Source organism: Trifolium pratense, linkage group LG6 (assembly GCF_020283565.1).
Source record: "Trifolium pratense cultivar HEN17-A07 linkage group LG6, ARS_RC_1.1, whole genome shotgun sequence".
Lineage (NCBI taxonomy): Eukaryota > Viridiplantae > Streptophyta > Magnoliopsida > Fabales > Fabaceae > Trifolium > Trifolium pratense.
This window is the reverse complement of record NC_060064.1, coordinates 8,217,235-8,238,485: the sequence shown is the minus strand read 5'-3', so window position 1 is coordinate 8,238,485 and position 21,251 is coordinate 8,217,235. Positions and strand designations below refer to the sequence as shown.

The window sequence follows — 21,251 nt, the reverse complement described above, 5'->3', positions numbered from 1 at the left end:
GCAGCTAAAGGAGTGTACCGTCACAGAAGATAATTTCACATTTAATATACAATTGGTTGATACAGACAGATCAAAGTATAGCTCAGTATGTGATATTTAAACTACAACATAAGTGACAAAGAGGGGGCAGCTATAGAATATTTCCAAATATGAGTTATTTTGTTGATTTGGGATATAAGAAGAATTGTCATTATTTTGTATATAATTTGACCAAGAATTATGGTGATTGGGGTTCATTGTCAAATTAAATGCGTAGAAAAATAATTAAAGAGATAGAATAAATAGTTAAGACTAGATGTGAATGAAAAAATAAAATGAAGTGAGATATCTATTTATAAGATGAAGACATGATTCACAATTTTTAAAATAGAATGTAAGTAGCTGTTGCATTCAATTTCCTTGTTGCATTCAATATTTAATTTATTTATTATAATTTAAAAAGTAATGATTTAATTGGTTGAAGAAAAAAAGTCACGTGCACTTCCAGGTGGCAATAAGAGCCGTTGGTGGACAGAGAAGCGCGTTTCATTTAGGAATGTTGCACAAGGAGCGGCAATTATCCATCTTCTGACAAGGAGCGTCTCTTTGCAGTAAGGAATGGTACCACTACCAAAAGCACCAATAATGGTGCTCTAACAACTTCTCTCGCTTGAAACATCTCGTGTATATATATATATATATATATATATATATATATATATATATATATATATATATATATATCAATGTCTTTTCACCAATAGCTCAAAGTATAGTTTATTCCTTTTTTGTTTGTATTTTTTTTTCTAGGCATTTAGTTCATCGGTAAGAATCCATGATCGGTAGGTTAAAGTGGAACAAAGTCTTTTGGAAACTATTTCATCCCAAAATCAAATTCTAAGTACTACTTATACAACATAAAATGTAAAAGAGATAATTGACCTTGGGGACTGGGATTATGTGACTTTTGCGCTCAAAAGTCACCATAACTTTTGCTTCTTTTAATTCGTTGGATACATCTAATGATTCAAGTTAAGTCTTTTGGCCTGTTCCCTTGTTACACCGCAAGTTAAAATGATTTCCTCCTAAAAAAGAGTCTTCTCTTCATAGTCTTTCTCTTAGTTGTCTTGATGGGTGATGATGAATTTCTGGATTTTCGGGTTTGAGGTTTGATGAATTTCTAGGTTGATATCAGCACGATGATGATGATGATGATGGAAGGAGGAAAGTGCGATTGAGGATTGAAGGTTGAAGGAGGTGGAAGAGGTTTCTGCTCATCTTTCCCAGATCAATTTTATTAAAAAATAAAGTGCAGGAAAGGAGGCATAACTTAGATCACATGCTTGATCGGAGGGGTGAGATAGGCTCAAAGCCAGCCCGACTTTCCCACTTTAAAGTCATGGAATCCCAATGCAATTGACCTATAGTCCGAATGTACGGAAGTTCCCAGACATGCACATTGGGTCAATTACCTCGAAAATGCAAAGAACGCCATCATAAATGCATTTGTGAAAACATTGAGAATTTTGAGTTTGGTCACCACAGAAGCTAAGAATTCAGGCTTTGATTTGTGCATACAGGGTGTGAAATCAATTCATCTTAGTAGAAACTAAACATCATAATTTACCAACAAATCATCTTAGTAGAGAATGTAAATGTGGTTCCAAACATACAATAAATGAAAGAGTTTCGAAGTTTATCAAATCAGACATTTAAGGGTCAACAAAATTGTATGTTAGCTACAAAGGGAGACACAAAAATTCCCATTTAATACAAGTAAGAGATAACACTTGGGATATCTGGAATGGTGGTGGCAACTGACAAGAAAAAACTATATATGATTATATCATGGTTTGATCTTACGTAGGCATTAGGCAACATTGCTTGTGTATTGTTTCTATCAACTCTCCCTTTTTCACCATGTTAAATTACCATTTTTTAGAGTCGGGGAATTATAAACTTTAACATTTTTGCATACTTGCATGATCTATGAATAAATAAACAGCTGGGAAATTCTCTGCTGTTTTAGGCTTTATAGATCAGGTTTTGTTGAGTTTTCCTTTTCGACTACAGGTTTGGTTGAGATAGAATCTCTGTTGGGCCGGTGCTTCTTCCACTTCTTTTTCTGTAACTCCGTCAACCAGGATGGAACTTCACAACCTGAGGATGCCATTATATTAGCTACATTCCGCAAGAATGGAATATCCTCCTCTGTGTAAAATGTAATCGCTTCGCCACTCCTCCCTGCTCTGCCAGAACGACCTGTTGAAAAATCAACACTTTTATTTAGCAAAAAATATTATCAAATTATATTTGAAAATTAATGTATTGAAGAATATATATACTAATTAAAAAAAAAAAGGTTCAATGACCATGAATGAATAATACGAATCACAACCCCCCTCTAATTTTTTTCTCAAATCTGAAATAATGTTAATGCCATGGCACTAACCAATTCTGTGGATATATGCCGATGCAGAATCTGGGAAGTCATAATTGATCACACAGTTAATGCCTTTGAAATCCATTCCCCGAGCAACCACATCAGTGGCAATCAAAACCCATGTTTTACCAGCTCTGAAGTTGTCAACTGCATTTTCTCGCTGTATAGAATTCAAGAGATTAGAAAGAGTACATCATAGTTAAAGCTAAATTAACAGATATGATTTTGTGTTGAAAAAGCTATTGCTACTGATAAGAGATTAAAAGTTTAAAACAGGTTTGAATATTCATGTTTAGTAATGAGGATCAGAATAGTCAAGTACAAAAACATTTGCACAAACAAGGAATATTATAATTTGATATCTTCACCATACAAATATTATGGACCAGATTTGGGCATATACTTCTCCAGTTTCTTTTTTTTTATTTTGCGTTTCTTGGCTGAAGGGAAAATGATTCAGATTTCCTTCATAATTTCCAACAAGAAACTTATTTTGTTCAATGGGATTGAGAACTACCTCATCTTGAGACAAATCCGAATGGATGACATCAACTCTAATATTGTCGAATGCAAGTTCCCCATACAGCTCCTTGGCTCGCTCCTTGCTTTGGACAAATATCAATACTGGAGGATTTAAACTCTTCAAGATATTGAAGGTGAAAAGAAAGAAGAAAAAAAAGGTCAACAAATGCAAGCAACAAAATAATAACATTAGGAATGAGTAAATAGGAGTGCTGAAATATTATGTTCCCCTTTCAAAGGCAAGTGTTGCAATAACAAGTGTTCAAAGCCATTACATGTTATATTACATTCACAATACATTATGTAACACCAAACTAGAATAAGGTGAATGTTAAATTATATGCATGCAGCGCACAATCAAGAACAAACAAGATATAAATTAATAATAGGACATGCTTATTGATGATAAATTGCAATGAGGTTTCTAATTACTTATCAAAAAGACCTACACTGACCAAGGTCAAGTTGTGAGACAAACAACCTATTGAAGCAGAAGAAAAACAAACTGACTTAATGGCTTTAATCTTAAAGCACTCATTGAGTATCATACCTCTGCAAAACTTTGCCGAATTGCTATAAGTTTTCCTTCTTCGCTTCCCGTAAAAACCAACTTTTGCTTAATTGTTTCAGAAGCCATATTCCTGATTCCCATAAAAGCATTAGACGTCATCTTTTACAATAACGTGAAGAATAGTCTTAAAGTAATGCTCATGAGCCTAATATTCTATAAAATTTTGCTTTGAACTTACTTCCTGCCAACAATTACCCGAACAGCATCATGCATCAGTTCTCGAGCACGATCTTCAACAAAATCAGGTAAAGTAGCACTGAACAGAGAGCGTATTATTGAGGGATTTGTGCATGCTTTGATAATAGAATCAATCTGCGTGAACAACCCAGGCTCAAATAGCTTATCAGACTCATCAAGGACAAGATACTCAACTCTGCAGCAACCAAAAGAGTTGAAAGAAAAAAGTATCAACACAACTATTTGGTAAATCACGTTGCATATCTAGTGTCTACTACTACTGACGTTGCAGACACAATGTAGAATACAGCTAAAAGCAGCATGCAAAATTTTAAAGTGCATGAAACATATTTGTTGCATACAATCAAATTGATCATTAAATTACATAGCACCTATTTGAGAGGCAAACAAACGCTGAATTTTTTTGACGAATATTCAACAGATATTATGTTCTCCCATCTTATATGAAGATATAATCTTTCAGAAATAATTTTGTGCTCCTGAACTAGTGTCTGTTTGTTTCAATGTTAAATGGGCTCCAACCGGTTATTCGATCATATGGAAGTAGACATTGCTTGCTTCTCAATAAACACTGTTTTGGAATGTGTTTAGACTTGATACAGAATCACTGACCATATTTTAAAATTTAGTTTTTGCTGGTTAGGTCTATGGTTTGTGAGTTAACTGAACGATCAACAGGTTATTTGCGTCTACTTCATTTAGTCCACAGGGCAATGAAGTAAATGCATATAGTTACTAGTATCCAAATGCGCCTACTAGTATGAGTGGATTCAACTTTAAACAAGCAACGGCTACAATGACTTTAATTTGCATATAAATAAAAATATGAAAAGCAGGTCTATAGATTGTTGATCTTCGACTATTACCTTTAATCCTTCATTATAACCATAAATATTTTAAAGTTGAATTCCATAAGAAAATCAAAGAATTTTATTGATACACAATACCACTTCTTATCAAAAGTAAAACATAAACTCACAAAGAATCAACACAAGGAATGAAGAATAACAGGAAAAGTTTCCCCAATACTATCATATTTTAGCAAAAGGAATGAAAAATAGCAGCTAATACAGACAGATAATTTCACACTTAGTATGCAATTGGTTAATACCGACAGATAAAAGTATAGCTCAGTATGTGATATTTAAACTACAGCATAAGTGACAAAGAGGGAGCAGCTATAACCATCTCCATAGGTATTTAATGATTACTTGATTAGTTTTTTAAGAATTTGAAGTTTAAATCAATAAGACTAAAATTTTGATTATTACACACCTGCTGAGATCAACCTTTTTCTTCTTGATAGCCAAGCGTAATCGAAGTGGCGTGGATATAAGTATGTCACAAGAAAATTTTGAAAAATCAGCATTTCTTAAAAGACTTTTTGTCATTAACTTGATGCGGAACTTTTCCCCTTTGGCAAGCTTTTTGCACTCTCGATATGTTTGACCAGATAATTCACGACTGTGACAAATAATAACAGCTCGAACGCCGCCTTTTGCATGAGCCTGTAAACAAAATTGATTATTGGAGCCCATGACACAGGATACCGGAAGCAACAACGACAGCTGGACAATATATAACCAATACCTTGAGCTTCATGAGCATGGGACACACAAATGCAAGGGTTTTTCCAGAGCCAGTTGGGGCACAGGCAAAACATTCACGATCCTATCCCATACCAGTGAAGGAAAATATCAGTAAAAATAATATTGTGATAATATATTGCACACAATATCAAGTTTGCATGAATCAAAACCAAGATCAAACTACAGCAACAATATTCTGAAGAACATAATGTCCAATGCAATTCATACCTGTAAGAGTACTGGAATAGCCTGTCGTTGGATTGGTGTTGGTTCTCTGAATCCAAGTTCTGCCAGATTCCGTAATAAATAGGACGGACATTTATATCTGTAATAAACAATTACTTTAGATTCTGAACCGTCAATACCATGTTCATTTAAATATATAATAATAATAATAATAATAATAATAATAATAATAATAATAATGATAATAATAATAATATAATAATAATAATAATAATAATAATAATAATAATAATAATAATAATAATAATAATAATAATAATAATATCATCAGAAAACATAACCTTGTATTCAACTCGTCAAAGCTTTGAAGTGGGGAAGACACATTGTAACCGGAGACATGAATGTTATGATTCTTTCTGAAGATTGCATCACGCTAGAAAGATAACAAATGAAAGTGAATGGTGGGAAAATTAGTGCACAAACTTAAGAATACAGAGTTCTATAACTATATATTGCACAAAACATAAAGGACCTAAACCTCAAGTTGCTTATTTTGTTCTTTCTTCAGCCGAATGGACTCATCCTCGTTGTCATCGACTTTGACTTCTTTGTTTGACTTGGATGTGGAACTTCGGAACACACTGAATCCGTCAACCGCTTCTTTTATCCACTCATAGAAACGAAGCAAATGTGAGATAAAGAACGATTAATACAAGTGATGATCACATAGAATGGAAAGATATTAGAATGGGATTACCTGAAGAGGTTTTCTTGCGCTTTCTCTTCTTAGCAGAAACAGCTTCTATTGTTTCCTTGTTTTCTTCATCTTCTATCACACTCTGAATCTTCACCAAACTGTTGTCGGTATCTTTTTTCTTTTTCAAAAAATAATAATGATCAGTGTTTCACAATGATTAAAAAATGAATTAGATAAGAGAGTTGCTACATATTACCAAGTCATGGAACATAAAACACACGAACACATGTAGAACCATCTCTCTCAAAACACACAAACAAATGTGGAACCATCTCTCTCATGTGCATAACTTATTTGTTTGATTAAGATTAAAAAAATATGTGAAACCCTCCAAAACAGAAATCTGTCTCTTTGGGGATCGATATCTTTCAAACCATGCAGAAAATATTGTTTTCCATTTCATGCTTCATTTTATTTCTTTGTTAATGTGTGTTTTCATTTTGTTAACCCTGGTATCTGGTTATCTGCTCTATTGGACGTTATTTCAAGAATACAGTGTGCAGTATTTTCAATTTTGTGAATCGTAAACTTCATTATCTAATCAGATGACTCTTCAAAGACTTCCAAAATTCTTAAAAATACAGTCTTTGCAGAAAACTCCTGTGTCATAAGGATGCCTTCTCAACATCAATGGTGTATGAAATAACTGCTGTTAAGTTCTATATTAAAAAAAATATCTTGCTGCTATGATTGGCAAAGGTACAGAAGATAACTCTGCTCCAAATTTTCATGGTTGAAAGAGAAATAACATACAACATGGAATGTTATCGGTTAAAGAGAATAAAGAACTATGGAAAGCATAAGAAAGTCGATTTTAGATATATTTGGATTACTTTTCGGCTTTCGGGTCTTGTTTATGCAAGTAACCAGCATTTTCTCTTAACCAAGTTGAAAGCACAAATACAAAAAATACAAAAGGGAGGCCCATGACAAGATAGTTTACATTGTGAACCGACTATAAAAATGTGACCTTGTGTGGTATTACTATATAGCAGTAGAAAATATAATGTGGGTAAATTTAAATCAGTTGAATTCAATAAAAAATCTCTAAAGCATTCAAGAAAAAACATAAAAGGAATTAGCACAAGTGAGACTGTTTGAGAAGAGCTTACGAAAACAGCTTACTTTCATAAGCATTACATGTCTATAAGTTGTTTTCAGCATACATTCACAAGTTTTTCAAGATAACTTGTGAAAACAGCTTATAGTTTATTGGAACAGTTTGACTTCATTTTATCTTTTGTTGTAGAAATAGCTTATAGCTTATACATAAGCACTTACACAGAACTTAATAAATAAATCGAATATCAAGCATTGCATTAGGAAGCGATTAATTAATATAATCATATGCACAAAACAGAACTTCATTGCTTAAACATCCATTAATAATATTCCGTAAACACATTATTCGTGCGTTTCGTACCATTAGGAATTTGTAAATAGGTAAATAAGATGACAAAGAGATATTGAAATGATACCTGAAACCTAGCAATATCGGTGCCGAATTTCTTTCTATCGAAACGAATGCCGGCGAACAAAAACGACGAGTCATTAGCCATGGTGAATACAGTTACGGTTGCCGGTGCCACCGTTCTTTAACCTGTTGCGGCGGACACGAACGCTTTCCCTCGCACGCTCGCTTCTCAGTTCTCTTTTCTCTGTTTGACAGTGAGCAAAATAATTTGTTGGAGTGACAACAACCCAGGTTTATTGGGCTTTGGGCCTTAAACCTACTAACAACTGGACTTGCTTTTAACATTCATTTAAATTCTTTTCTACACCTCCTTTTCAGATTAAAAATACTGTTTTTGAAAAGAAAACAAAATATTGGAATGCATTAGGAACATTCTTTAAATTAAATTAGCGATTTATAATATTTTTTTCAAAAAAAAATGGTGTCAAAAAAGTAGGTTTTTGGCTAATAAAAATGTAGTAGTTTTTCTTTTTTTTTAATTACAAAGAGGGCTTAAAGCCCAAAATGTAGTAGTTTTTCAAAATGTTTTTATTGTATTGTGAAAATTATTTCCATAGGTTAGTCTTGGACCTTCAATTTTTTGATAGGTCAAGTTTATATTTGACTAAATCTAACTCGACCTAGCCTATTTCCAATCATATCCAACCTAATATATTTTAGGTTGAAATGAGCTGCAAAATAAGTTGTCTGTTGGAGCTCCGGATCAACTTCCTTAGACATATTTTTGTAATGAAAAATGTTATTTGGACAATAATTTTGTTGTCAAGACAATGTATTTATATACGGTGTTTCTAATTAGTTTTTTTTCTTTGCCTTTGAGTCAAATTAATAATTATAGATAATATATATTTATATTTATATGATCTTAAATACGTTGTTAATTTTTTTATCTCTTGCAATTTATGCCGATAAGATTTTGCAATTTAGTGTAGACAGTACAATTTGACACATCTACATATAGCTAATTTTAGGTAACAATTGTCTGGGGGGCCATGAGGCCATTGCTGTTTGATAGTTCAGCTACGTTCACAAGTGGTAGTGCAGTAGTGCTAGTTAGAAATGATAGTACTAATAGAGAAGGTACCTCAGTCTGAAAAGCTTCTTACTTTTACGTTCTCTTGTTAGGGGGTTACTCCTCCCGCAAGGCAAGGGATATAGACTCCAAAATCTCTATAGTATTGCATTTGGATTTTACGAGGTACTTACCAAAAGGATAAGGTTAGGAAAATATTGTTAAGATTTTTATTTATAATTTGTAATTTTTTTTCTTGTGAGCTTAATTATGAAAGTTCAAGAGAGTCAATGTTGATTTCAAAACTCATCAAACACCTGCAAGTAAGGTTCTCGTGTCAATAATGGAAATCGCCATGCAAAATATAGATACATTGTTGTTAACGAATCTTTAACATAGGGTTGGTTTACTCACTGTATGGTGGATAGTACACAAAGTTGTAACAAGAGCATAGTGGTAATAAGGTCTTGACGTATTGCAGCAGTTGTTTAAATTTTCGCAAGCCGTTCATTGCCTTTAGCATAAGTATTATTTTATTTTTACCGATGAAATCAAAGATCGAACTCATAACCTCTAGCATATTATTTAAATCATCCATCATTAGACCAAACCTAACAGCTTGATACTAATTCAAATTTGATTTAAATGGCTATTCGTTGTCATCCCATGGATGATGACATTTTTCGTATGTAAAGATGTATGTTCTGGTGAACACTCGAGGGGTTATATTATTGAAGAATGATGTTGTACATAGTTCTTTGTGTAGAAAAATACATGGTTTTCCAGTACGATCAAAAAGAAAATATATATATATATATATATATATATATATATATATATATATATATATATATATATATATATATATATATATATATATATATATATATATATATATCCTTTTACAATCATTCAGAGCTGGTATTTATAGGCCTTTCATCTTCACATTGTAGTGGGCCACCTTCTCCATTCCACCACCCCACTCCTTGTTGGATCATGGGAAAGTGAGCGGTTATTTCCTGCCTCATGCGTGATCATGGAGTAGTAGGGTGATATTTTCCTGATAGTGAGTATGATCATGGGAGGATGAAGTAGCGCTTCCTTGCTTGCTTGTAAACAGAGAACAGTTTCTTCCCGCCTTTTCTCTATTTAAATTCTTTGGACTTAGATGTGATGGGCCGCTTGCTATTGGGCCTATACAAAACATTTCTTGGATCGTCGCCCAGTCCAAAAGGATTTAAGAATGTTCAATAATTAAATTATTTTAATCTTAAGAGACAATTGAATCGAACCATGACTAAAGGTTTGTTTGAATTAATTTATTTTTGAGTTTATGCAAAATAGCTTATGAAAATAAATAAGTTTTATGTATTTTTATAAATTTGTTAAGAGGTGTTTATGAAAAAATAGCTTTTAAATTTTTTCGTTAGTGTCTTGTCAAAAAAAAATTCGTTAGTGGAAAAGAAAAATGTATCAAACAATGTGCCGAAAACAATGTATGTATATAGGGAGGAGGTTGTCTCTAGTGATATTTCCTCCCATTAAATCTAAACCCTTCATTTTATTTTTTCACAATTGTTTAATGATGACAAAAAAAAGAAGGGTGAATATCAACACTAGATATTCTCCGGTGAGATATCCACGGGAGACAATCCTCCCCCATGTATATAGTAGAATATGGTGTTTGAGCTTGGACATTGGTGTTTGATAAGAAAATAGCTTGCAACTTCTGGAAGCACTATTTTTGGAAGACAATCACCCCGCAAGTGTCGACTTTATTGAATTACTTTTTAAAATTTATTGAATTACTAATGTACTCCTCCGTCCTAAAATATAAACAAATATGAGTCAAAGAAATGTAATGTATTTGGTTAAAAATTTAGACCAAATACATTTACTTTTGTTGACCTACTTTTGGTGTATATTGTCTTAGTCTATATATATATATATATAAGGTATGATAATACACTACTAGATAATGTAGAATCGAATCTTATTAAGGTATGATAATTCAATTGATTGATTTGATTCAATGTAAAATTTAGGCTAAATTGCATTTTTTGCTCATAAGTTTTACAAAGTTGCGATTTTAGCTCCCTATGTTTCAAATAGTAATTTTGGCCCCTATGGTTACCCTCTTTTGCAAAAGGTCAATTTTGACCAAGTTAACGCTGATGTGACAAATCACTTAAGTGACTCAGCTGCCACATCAACTTTTTTTTTTTACCACCTAATACTTAACAAAAAAAAATAGTGGTTTTTCCTGCTTTTTGTGCAAGATACTAAGTTGTTTGGAACAATATAGTGGTTTTTCATTGTTTACCTCTAGAGCATGGCAAGAAAGAATGCCATGGTTTATATTTTTTACTGTTTCTTTCCTCACAGTGTTGGTGAACTAAGAGAGTGTTCACCAAATTTTTGTTTCATTTTAAAAAAAAAAAAAATTGAACAAAATTTTTAAAAAAATTACATATAATATAACTATATAAGCAAAATTGGCAGGTAAAGTAATAAGGCCGTGACAATCAAGGCCAGTTCCGAGATTTTGGAGGCCCAGGACAAATAATAAAAATAATACCTAATAAAAAATATAACTTTTTTTACGCAAATTTTTTTTTAAAAGAACATCATTTATTAAATATGACTAGGTCTTACAACACGCGCGCGATACCATTGCGGCTGGAAGAGAGTCGAACTAGTTGTAATTTTTATGTTACGAACTATACTTAACTAATTATATTAATGATGGGCCAAAAAAAAATTGAGACCCAATATTTTGGAGGCCCTGCACTGGAGGTCTGGTTGCCTTGACCCAAAACTTGGTGACAATATAAATTTAAATTTGCACATTAAAGTTGAAAAACTGAAGTTAACTTAAATATTTTATCTAAAATTAAATATGAACATAAATTTGAGTCACCTAAGACCATCTCCAATTGTGTAGTATCTATTAGGTACTCATGATACTTATTAGGTACTACCATTGGAGCACAACACATTTTAGTACTTAATAGGTACCAATTCTAATATAAGAACTCTCTCTCTGTTCTTTTTATGGGACCCACTTTATTTAATATATTCAAAAAATAAAAAAATCACAACTTTTAAATTGGCATAAAAATTTAATGTCAACCATATATAGACGTTGGTAGTCATTGTTTGTTCTTTTTACCGTTGGAAAAAAAATAAATAATCCTATCATATAAATCAAAACCAAATTGAAGGATTCTACTCCTCTCAAAATTACCATTTTATTAATTATTTTAAATTATTTTTTAATTATGTAATTCTTAAAATTTGGCAATATTATTTTAAATTAAATTTCGAATTTTAATTATTTTTTCGAATTATAAAAAAAATAGACCATACTAATTTTGTAATGTTATCATTAATTCAATCAATTTATATTATAAAATAGATAATTAAATATATTGTAATGATGTGAAGTTATTGATGGGATCAATTTTAGAACTTTTTAAGAAATGCTCCATTGGAGGGGTTAATTTCCTATTAGGTACTATTATTAAAAAAATAATAAATTGATGATGTGTCCATGTGAGACCATTTAAATACTAAAAAATATAGTGCTCCATTGTGGATGCTCTAACTCTTCTAAATAAGTAACACCTCAGTTATGGTGCAACTTACTACATCCAACCCCACTGGTAGACTTCTTGTACTGGAACAGCAGGGCATGTTATAGTTACGAAGAAGATCAGTAAAAACACTGAGACAAGACTGTCATGAGAGAGATCAAAATCCAACCATGGTTCATGTATTAATTTTTCCTACTGTAACAAATATAATCTATATTTTGTTTCGTATTTCATTTTTTCTTTTGCATATTTTGTATTTTAATTAGGATTTGATTTATATACTGTACAAAAATTACTCATTTGATTTTCTCTAGTATCAATTTGAAATTCGAATGGACTAATCCAAAAACAAAAAGACCGAAAAATTATTTTGCATATACATCAAATCATGATATCTAAACATTTTTTTTTACAGCCATGATATGTAACATTTAAAACTATATATTTTTTTTTGACAAAATTTAAAACTATATTTTAAAAAGAGTTTAATGGAGATGCACCGACGGTGTAAAATAGTTTTACACGACAATCTAATGTAAATAATTATCATTTTGCCATGTCATATTGAGAAAGTGGGATGAAGTAGAATGACGTGACGAAAAACATGATTGGTATTGGTTAACAATATAAAATTATTTTATATTGTCAGATCATATTTCTTTTTCTCTTTTAAAAAACAAACTTATAAAAGTGACACTATAATATAATTTTATTATATGCATGTATAAAAAAGTTTTACACTATCGGTACATAATAGTTAATCTATTTTAATAATAAGTACAATTTTTATATTTTTACCGAGGAAATACAAATAGGTAAAAATTTAAAATGTAAATTAGTAGTTGTTGTAAACGGACAAGGAAAAAAAAAATCTACCCCAACAATTGTCAATCTACCCCCAACATTAATTTTGAATGGACGAATTTACCCTCATATATAAATTAAAACCCTGAAGAAAAAAATTTGGTTACCGGAACACACTTTGGAAAAAAGTGTTCTGATATGTAAATTTTTTTTTGGTTACCGGAACACTTTAGTATATAAAATATTTCTAATTTTTTTTACCTGAACACTTTGAAAAAAAAAGTGTAGGTATGTAAAAATTTTCCAAATTTATTTTGTTATCTACACACTTTGGAAAAAAATGTTCAGGTATGTAAAAATTTTCTATTTTTTTTTGTTACCTGAACACTTTGAAAAAAAGTGTGTAGGTAACAAAATAAATTTGGAAAGATTTTACATACCTACACACTTTTTTCAAAGTGTTCAGTTAACAAAAAAAAATTAGAAAACTTTTACATACCTAAACACTTTTTTTCAAAGTGTGTAGGTAACAAAATAAATTTGGAAAAATTTTACATACCTACACACTTTTTTTCAAAGTGTTTAGGTAACAAAAAAAAATTAAAAAAATTTTACATACCTGAACACTTTTTTCCAAAGTGTGTAGGTAACAAAATAAATTTGAAAAAATTTTACATACCTACACACTTTTTTTCAAAGTGTTCAGGTAACAAAATTTACATATCAGAACACTTTTTTCCAAAGTGTTCCGGTAACCAAATTTTTTTCTTCAGGGTTTTGTTTATATATGAGGGTAAATTCGTCCATTCAAAATTAATGTTGGGGTAGATTGACAATTGTTGGGGTAGAAAAAAAAAATTTCACGGACAAGTCACGCTTGCTAATATGCATGACCCATATTTGAAGGTAATGTTAAGTGGTTCACCGTGGACAAGTGATCTACTGAATACGAATTTTAAAAATTTTATCGTTAGATTGAAAATTTATATCATATAGATCATTCATAAAAAAAAATTAGAAAAATTAAAAATCATTTTATATGTTATTGAGACTCATCAAAATTACGATATTTAATAAACCGTTAATCATGATGGATATCAATAACATATCAAACGATTTTAAATTTTTCTATGAATGATCTAAATGTAGATGCAACAGGTTCGAGGTGGTGTGTGTATTCACGACAGTCGAGGTAGATTTCTATTGGCAGGTCCTAATGTCATCATCAATGGAAGGCTCAATACAATTGAAGGAGAAGTTTCGACCATGAAGGAAGCTATTAGCGAAGTTATACAAAGAGGCTTCTCTCAAGTTATTTTAAAAGTGAATCATAAATTCTTATTGATGTCATTTCATCTAGTCGACAAGGATCCTATGAATCTAGTGTTTTAATCTGGAATGTTAAGTCTTTGTTATCATTAGTTCCTAACTAGGAAGTAAAGTTTGTAAAACATCAAGCGAGTATAGTCGCTCATACTTTTAGCTAGGGTGACATATTATATGACTAGTTGTTGTATTTCCGAGTCGACTCCTCTTTGTATTGACAACAATTTGATTAATGAAATAAGTTGAATTTGTGCTTCCAAAATAAAAAAGTTTTGCATTGAACTTACATATACTCCTTTTTAAGAAAGACTTGCGTATGCAATTCTTATCCCAAGATATCTCATTTCACATTCCTACACCGACTTGAGTGCGAGAACAAAAACAAGAATCTTGCATCCCACACCCTAAAAAATCAAAATAATAAAAATAATAATAGAAATATACTTTTTTACGAGAAAAAGCTAAAGTGAATTGATGATTCATCAATCTAAAATATAAGATTCCTTATGACTCTTAAAACACATACAAATGTATTTCTATTTACATCCCTTCAAAAACACAATCACGGCTCGAACCCATACTAAGTAAATGTATACAAACTAAATCTATAATGCACATATGAGACTACTATACACAAAATTATTTTCAGAATTAGATCAATAAGTCTTGACTAGATCAAATTAGATATGATGTTATAAATTGATCAAATGACGACACATATTGATCTATAGTGAAAACAAATTTGTATGGAATAAAAAACTTGTTTCAATATCCACAATTTATAGTTCAGTTGAGAAAAATGTCAAAATTATTAAATCGAACACTATAATCGAAATTCGAGTTTCGATCTCTTTACTTTGTATACTTCCCCCGTCCCACAATGAGTGAGCCAGTTGACTGCGTCACGCATGTCAATGCATAACTTTGACGATTAATATTTTTAATTGTATAATAGTAAAAATTATAAAAATATGATATTTTGAAAATACTCATCGAGATAAATCCAACAACATCTTATATGCTAATATTTGTTTTTATTTATTAGTAGAAAAATAGAGTCAAAATAAGATATGTGAATAATGCATATAATCAAAATGACTCCCTGATTTTGGGACGGAGGGAGGATGTTTTTTTTGACGGATTTACTTTGAATATTTGAATTTTCAATAACTTGTCATTTTATCGATATATAAAAATAAAAATGAAATTTTTTTTTCAGTCGTAAACAAAATCATTATTACAATAAAGAAAAATATATAATAATTGAGAGTAAAGCGTATTTCCCCACCCATCCGTGCAATACAAAGATGAAAATAAAATAGAAGATGTCCACAGCAAAAAAACAAAAATAGGAAAAAGCTTTTTGCAGAAGAGAAACCAAGTAAGCTTCCGAAACCAGCCACACCATATCTCTTACTCAACATCTCTCAACCCCTATCAAACCAAACCAAACCAAACCCAAATCTCTCAAACAAACATCATCATATAATTATTAACATATACTATTTCAAGTCCAAAAAACACAAACATGAAGCTAACATCGAAAACCATTTCAAGTCCAGCTCGTACAGAAAAATTTCCACCACCATTAATGAGATTCTTAAGAACCAATGCAGGAAGTAGAAGCAGTAGAAGGTCAAGGTCAAGTCCCATGTTTGTACTTCGTAAAAAAAATACCACCACTATTGAAACTCTAGAACCTTCTTCTCCTAAAGTCACTTGCATGGGTCAAGTTAGAGCCAAACGCTCCTCAAAATCAAAATCAAAATCAAAATCAAAACAGAAACAAACCCCCAAAACTAACCGCTGGTGGATTAAAAAGCCCAGCCCATGCCGTTGTCGGCCCGTTTGGCCCAAATGGAATTTCTTTAGAAGAAAAAAACCGTCAAAACCTAAACAAGATTCAGTTATTAATATTATTACATCAGAGTGTAACAATAATTTCAACATAGAAGAAGAAAGAGTGAGTGTTATTAGTGTTGAATCTGTTGATAATGGTTTTGGTTCAAATTCTCCTCCGAAAAATGCTTTGCTATTAACGAGGTGTAGATCTGCACCGTATAGATCTTCTTCTCTTGCGAGTAGGTTTTGGAGTTCACCTTTGAGAAGTGAAGAAACAGAGTCTACTTCGGTTGATGATGATGATAATGATAATGAGAAATCGAGTTCGCAATCGATGCAGAGAGAGTCGATTTCTGATAAAGAGGATTCGGTAGGTGAAAGAATTGGTTCAGATTTGGAAAATGTTGAAGAGTTGTTGTTGAAGAGAAGGGTAAAAAAGGAAGAAGATGAAGAATGTGCGGTGGCGGTGGCGCGTCCTGTTGTACTGACTAGGTGTAAATCGGAACCGGCGAGAGTAGATTACAGAATTGCCCCTGAGGTAAATATTAATTTGTGGAAAAAGACAAGGTTGGGTTTTGCTGTTACTTCTTCTCCTCTCCACATAATTTCTGATTAATTAATTAATTAATTATTATATTACTTTATCTGATTAATTTTTTTTCTTCTTCATTATTATTATTACTACAAAATCAGTTGAATATAATGATCCTCTGTTTTTTATGCTTTGTGTTGATAAGTTGATATAATTGCTTGCTTTATACACCTGAAAAGCTGAAGCTGTACGATTTCATTTATTTCATTCATTCAGTAATCTGTGTGACATCTGGTAACGTAATGTATGTGTCGTACGTTTAAAAGAGTAGTAGACAATACCCACCCACATCTTTACATTTATGGCTAATGCTACGGTGGACCACCTTCACATGTGGTCCATCGTGGATAAGTGATCTACCGAATATTAATTTTACGAAATTCACTGTTGGATTGAAAATTTATATCGTATAGATCATCATAAACTTTTTAAATTTTTTTGAAAATTATTTGATATGTTATTGAGACCCATCAAGATTTACGTTATTTAATAAACCGTTAATTTTGATGTGTTTCAATAACATATAAAATGATTTTCAATTTTTCTAAATTTTTCTATGGATGATCTATACGATATAAACTTTCAATTTAACGGTGGATTTTGTAAAATTCGTATTCGCTATAATGTTATTCATGACTGGTCCACTATGGACCACTTGATGAAGTAGTCCATATTAGAATTTACCTTGCATTTATATATTAAATTAAAATAAACAAATAATTCCCCTGTTTATTTATTTATTTATTTATAAAAAACAAATCACTGATTTTGCTTACGAAAAATAAACTCCGTTAGAATCTCTTTTTAGGAATCAAAGGGACCCATCTTTAGGATACACAAATAACATAGTTTTTATCGAATTTATTAAATATTTTTTTAGTTTCTTTATTTGACAATAAATATTTTTATAAGTTTATTGTCTCTTACTTATGTTGGTTTCATTTTTGGAGAAAAAGAAAATTGAATTGATTTTAGAGATGTAGAATTGATTTTGACGGATTTCTCGGTTCACGCTTTTTTACAAGATACTCTTTACGTAACATTTTATAAGTAAATTTCAACTTTTTAGATCAATTGCATAACTAATATATTTAGACTATATTTTAGTCCATATACAATTCATTTTTTGTTAAAATTGATTTTACAACCCAATTTAGTTATATTCAATTCATTTTTAGTTAAAATTGATTTTACAAACCAATTTAGTTTTGTATCCCTTAACTATATAACTATGTGTTGCGAATGAAAGTTATGCAAGTATATACCGTCAAACTATAACAAAGTATACACAGTCAATTCTATAATACACGTGTCTTTTTTTTTTTATAGATGTGTTAACTCGAATAAACCGAACCGACCAACCTGTAATCCATATAAATTGACACCCGACAAAATCAAAATTTAAAATGATCGATAATGGATTAAAAATTTACACTTGGTTTTTCTCGAATGAATCATTTTAGGCACCAAATCTTCACGATGCTCTACCCTAACCAATAACCCTACAAAGTCACCAGACACCTCTTTGCACCCTCGGTGCAACAAGAATTGGTTTGAGAATATACAGGTAATGGAATCTCTTGGTGTTGGATGGGATTGTGGGAATTGGCAGCTGTAGCCTGTAGTTAATAACCTTAACTTCATTGAGTTCTGCTGCAATTTGCTTTCACGTGCTGGTTTTTTGTTTGTTTAATTATTTTTAATAATTTCATTTGTTTTGATTATATTAATAGGACAGTATCACTTTTATTTCTTACTCAATTTATGCTAAAATCCAAATATAATTTAACGAAGAGATAAGTAAATGCAGGAACACTGTTTGGAATAAGATTTGGGAACTTTGTTTTTTTATAGAATAAATGATTCTCTAACTTCTGATATATAGGGGGAAAAGGAAAGGAGATGTGATAAATGTTGGAATATGAATGATGAATTGAATGGATAATTTGGAGAGATTTGAGAGAGGATTGAATGGAAGAGTTTTAGAGAAAAGGTAAGTTTTTTATTGATATGAAAAAATAGGTACAAGAGGCTCTTTATATAGATAACCCCTTCAACAGGAAACAGAAAATTGAAACTAACTAACAAACACTAACCAACTTGTAACTAACTAACAATCATGCAAACAAACTCAAACTAACTAACTAACAAACTTCTTCTACAAGCAAGCTAACTAGATATGATAGGATCATTTGAATTAATCTCTACAACATGCCACCTTAAATCAAATGTTCCAAAGACACAACTCCAATTTTGTTTCTCAATCCAATGAACCTGTCATGCTTCAAGCTTTTGGTTAAGATGTCAGCTTCTTGTATCTCAGTAGAGCAATGAGACAATACAATCTTCTTAGCAGCAACTTGAAACCTTATGAAATGAAACCTTGTTTCTATATGCTTGCTTCTGCCATGAGAAATAGGATTTCTTGCAAGATTGATTGCTGATTGATTATCAACAAGTAGCTGTATAGGTTCAGTTAAGTCAATTCCAATATCTTTGAGTAGAGATTCTAACCATAGGCCTTGACAAGCAGCAAAGGCACAAGCTATGTATTCAGCTTCACAGGATGAGAGTGCAATGACTGGTTGCTTCCTTGAACACCATGAGATTGGAGCATTTAGGTATTTGAAAATGTAGCCTGTTGTGCTTCTTCTATCAACACGATCACCACACCAATCAGAGTCTGAGAATCCTTCTAATTTGTCTACTGCATTGTTGACACACCTAGGAAATAAAATGCCATAGTTCATTGTACCTTGCACATATCTCATGATCCTCTTTACTGCAGTTAGGTGAGACTGTTTTGGAGTATCTACAAATCTGCTCACAACTCCAACTGCAAAAGAAAGGTCAGGTCTACTATTGCATAGGTACCTCAGAGATCCAACTATTTGTTTATAAAGAGTAGCATTCACTTCTTCACCAGTGTCATCCAATTCCAGTTTCAAATTGACTTCCATTGGAGTAGTTGCAGGGTTGCATCCATACATATTGAACTTTAATAGAATCTCTTTCATGTATTTCTGCTGATGCAATAAGATACCTTTAGTTGTATCTTCAAATTGTAAGCCTAGAAAATAGCTCAATTTGCCTAAGTCTGTCATTTCAAACTCTGAGTGCATCAATTTCTTGAATGCAGCAATATCACTAGCATTACTACCAGTGATTAAAAGATCATCAACATATAGACAGATGATTAACACATTATTGGGGTCAGAGTAGTGTCTCACATATATACCATATTCTACTACACTTTTCCTGAAGCCAATTTGAGTCAAAAATCCATCTATTCTTTTATTCCATGCTCTAGGTGTCTGCTTCAGGCCATATAGAGCTTTATTCAATTTATACACCATTCCTTCTTTACCTTTCATGATGAATCCTGGAGGTTGTGACACATAAACTTCTTCATCCAATGATCCATTGAGAAAAGCTGACTTTACATCCATTTGAGACAAAGACCACTTCTTTGCACTTGCAATTGCAATGACTAGTCTAATTGTTTCAATTCTGGCAACTGGTGCATAAACTTCATCATAATCTAGACCAGCTTTCTGCAAAAAACCTTTTGCCACTAACCTTGCTTTATGCTTTGCAACTGATCCATCTGAGTTGAGTTTTACTTTAAACACCCATTTCACTGCTATCTGGTGTTTGTTTGATGGTAGATCAGTCAGATACCATGTGTTGTTTCTCTCAATAGCTTCAATTTCTTCAGTCATGGCTTGCTTCCAGACTTTGCTTGCTATGGCATCTTCAATGTTAACTGGCTCAGTGTCAACAAATAATGCAAAGTGTACAAGGTCACCTTCTGCATCAATTGCATCATCAGCATAAACTTCACAATCTAGTAGTCTTGTGGATGGAATTCTAGTCCTCTTAGAACCAGCTGGTATAGTACTAACAACATTTCCATTTTATCATCCAACTGGAGCATATAGATTATATGATCCAGTGAAAGAAAAGATTGAAATTGGCAGAGATGTGGTAGTGTGTGAATCAGAGAATTGGGATTGGAAAGGTAAAAGTACTACTGTGATTAATCCATTGTTGAGTGACATAGATGATGATGCTGAAATCACCACTGCATTGCCATGTGAACTTGTGCTAGCTCCATTATTTGCAGTGGTGATTTCAGCATCATCATCTATGTCACTCAACAATGGATTAATCACAGTAGTACTTTTACCTTTCCAATCCCAATTCTCTGATTCACACACTACCACATCTCTGCCAATTTCAATCTTTTCTTTCACTGGATCATATAATCTATATGCTCCAGTTGGATGATAACCAACCAGTATCACTTGTTTGCTCTTGTCTTGCAGTTTTGTTCTTCTTTGATCAGGAATGTGACTGT

At 31.8% G+C, this 21,251-nt stretch overlaps 2 protein-coding genes across 2 annotated transcripts; one reads left to right on the top strand and one right to left on the bottom strand.

The window, feature by feature from the left end:
- Window positions 1-1,635: 1,635 nt before the first annotated feature.
- Window positions 1,636-7,924, bottom strand: LOC123892946 (DEAD-box ATP-dependent RNA helicase 57). Its single transcript, XM_045942845.1, has 12 exons — window positions 7,724-7,924; window positions 6,246-6,363; window positions 6,027-6,148; window positions 5,830-5,921; window positions 5,531-5,627; window positions 5,304-5,384; window positions 4,989-5,221; window positions 3,694-3,888; window positions 3,495-3,585; window positions 2,940-3,062; window positions 2,432-2,582; window positions 1,636-2,241 (listed from the first exon to the last, which is right to left on the bottom strand). Exons 1-12 carry the CDS (start codon window positions 7,802-7,804, stop codon window positions 2,012-2,014), a joined length of 1,614 nt encoding a protein of 537 aa, XP_045798801.1. The 5' UTR covers window positions 7,805-7,924; the 3' UTR covers window positions 1,636-2,011.
- A 7,821-nt stretch (window positions 7,925-15,745) lies between these two features.
- Window positions 15,746-17,036, top strand: LOC123892944. The gene has a single exon (XM_045942843.1). It carries the CDS (start codon window positions 15,986-15,988, stop codon window positions 16,913-16,915), a length of 930 nt encoding a protein of 309 aa, XP_045798799.1. The 5' UTR covers window positions 15,746-15,985; the 3' UTR covers window positions 16,916-17,036.
- The last annotated feature ends 4,215 nt before the right edge of the window (window positions 17,037-21,251 follow it).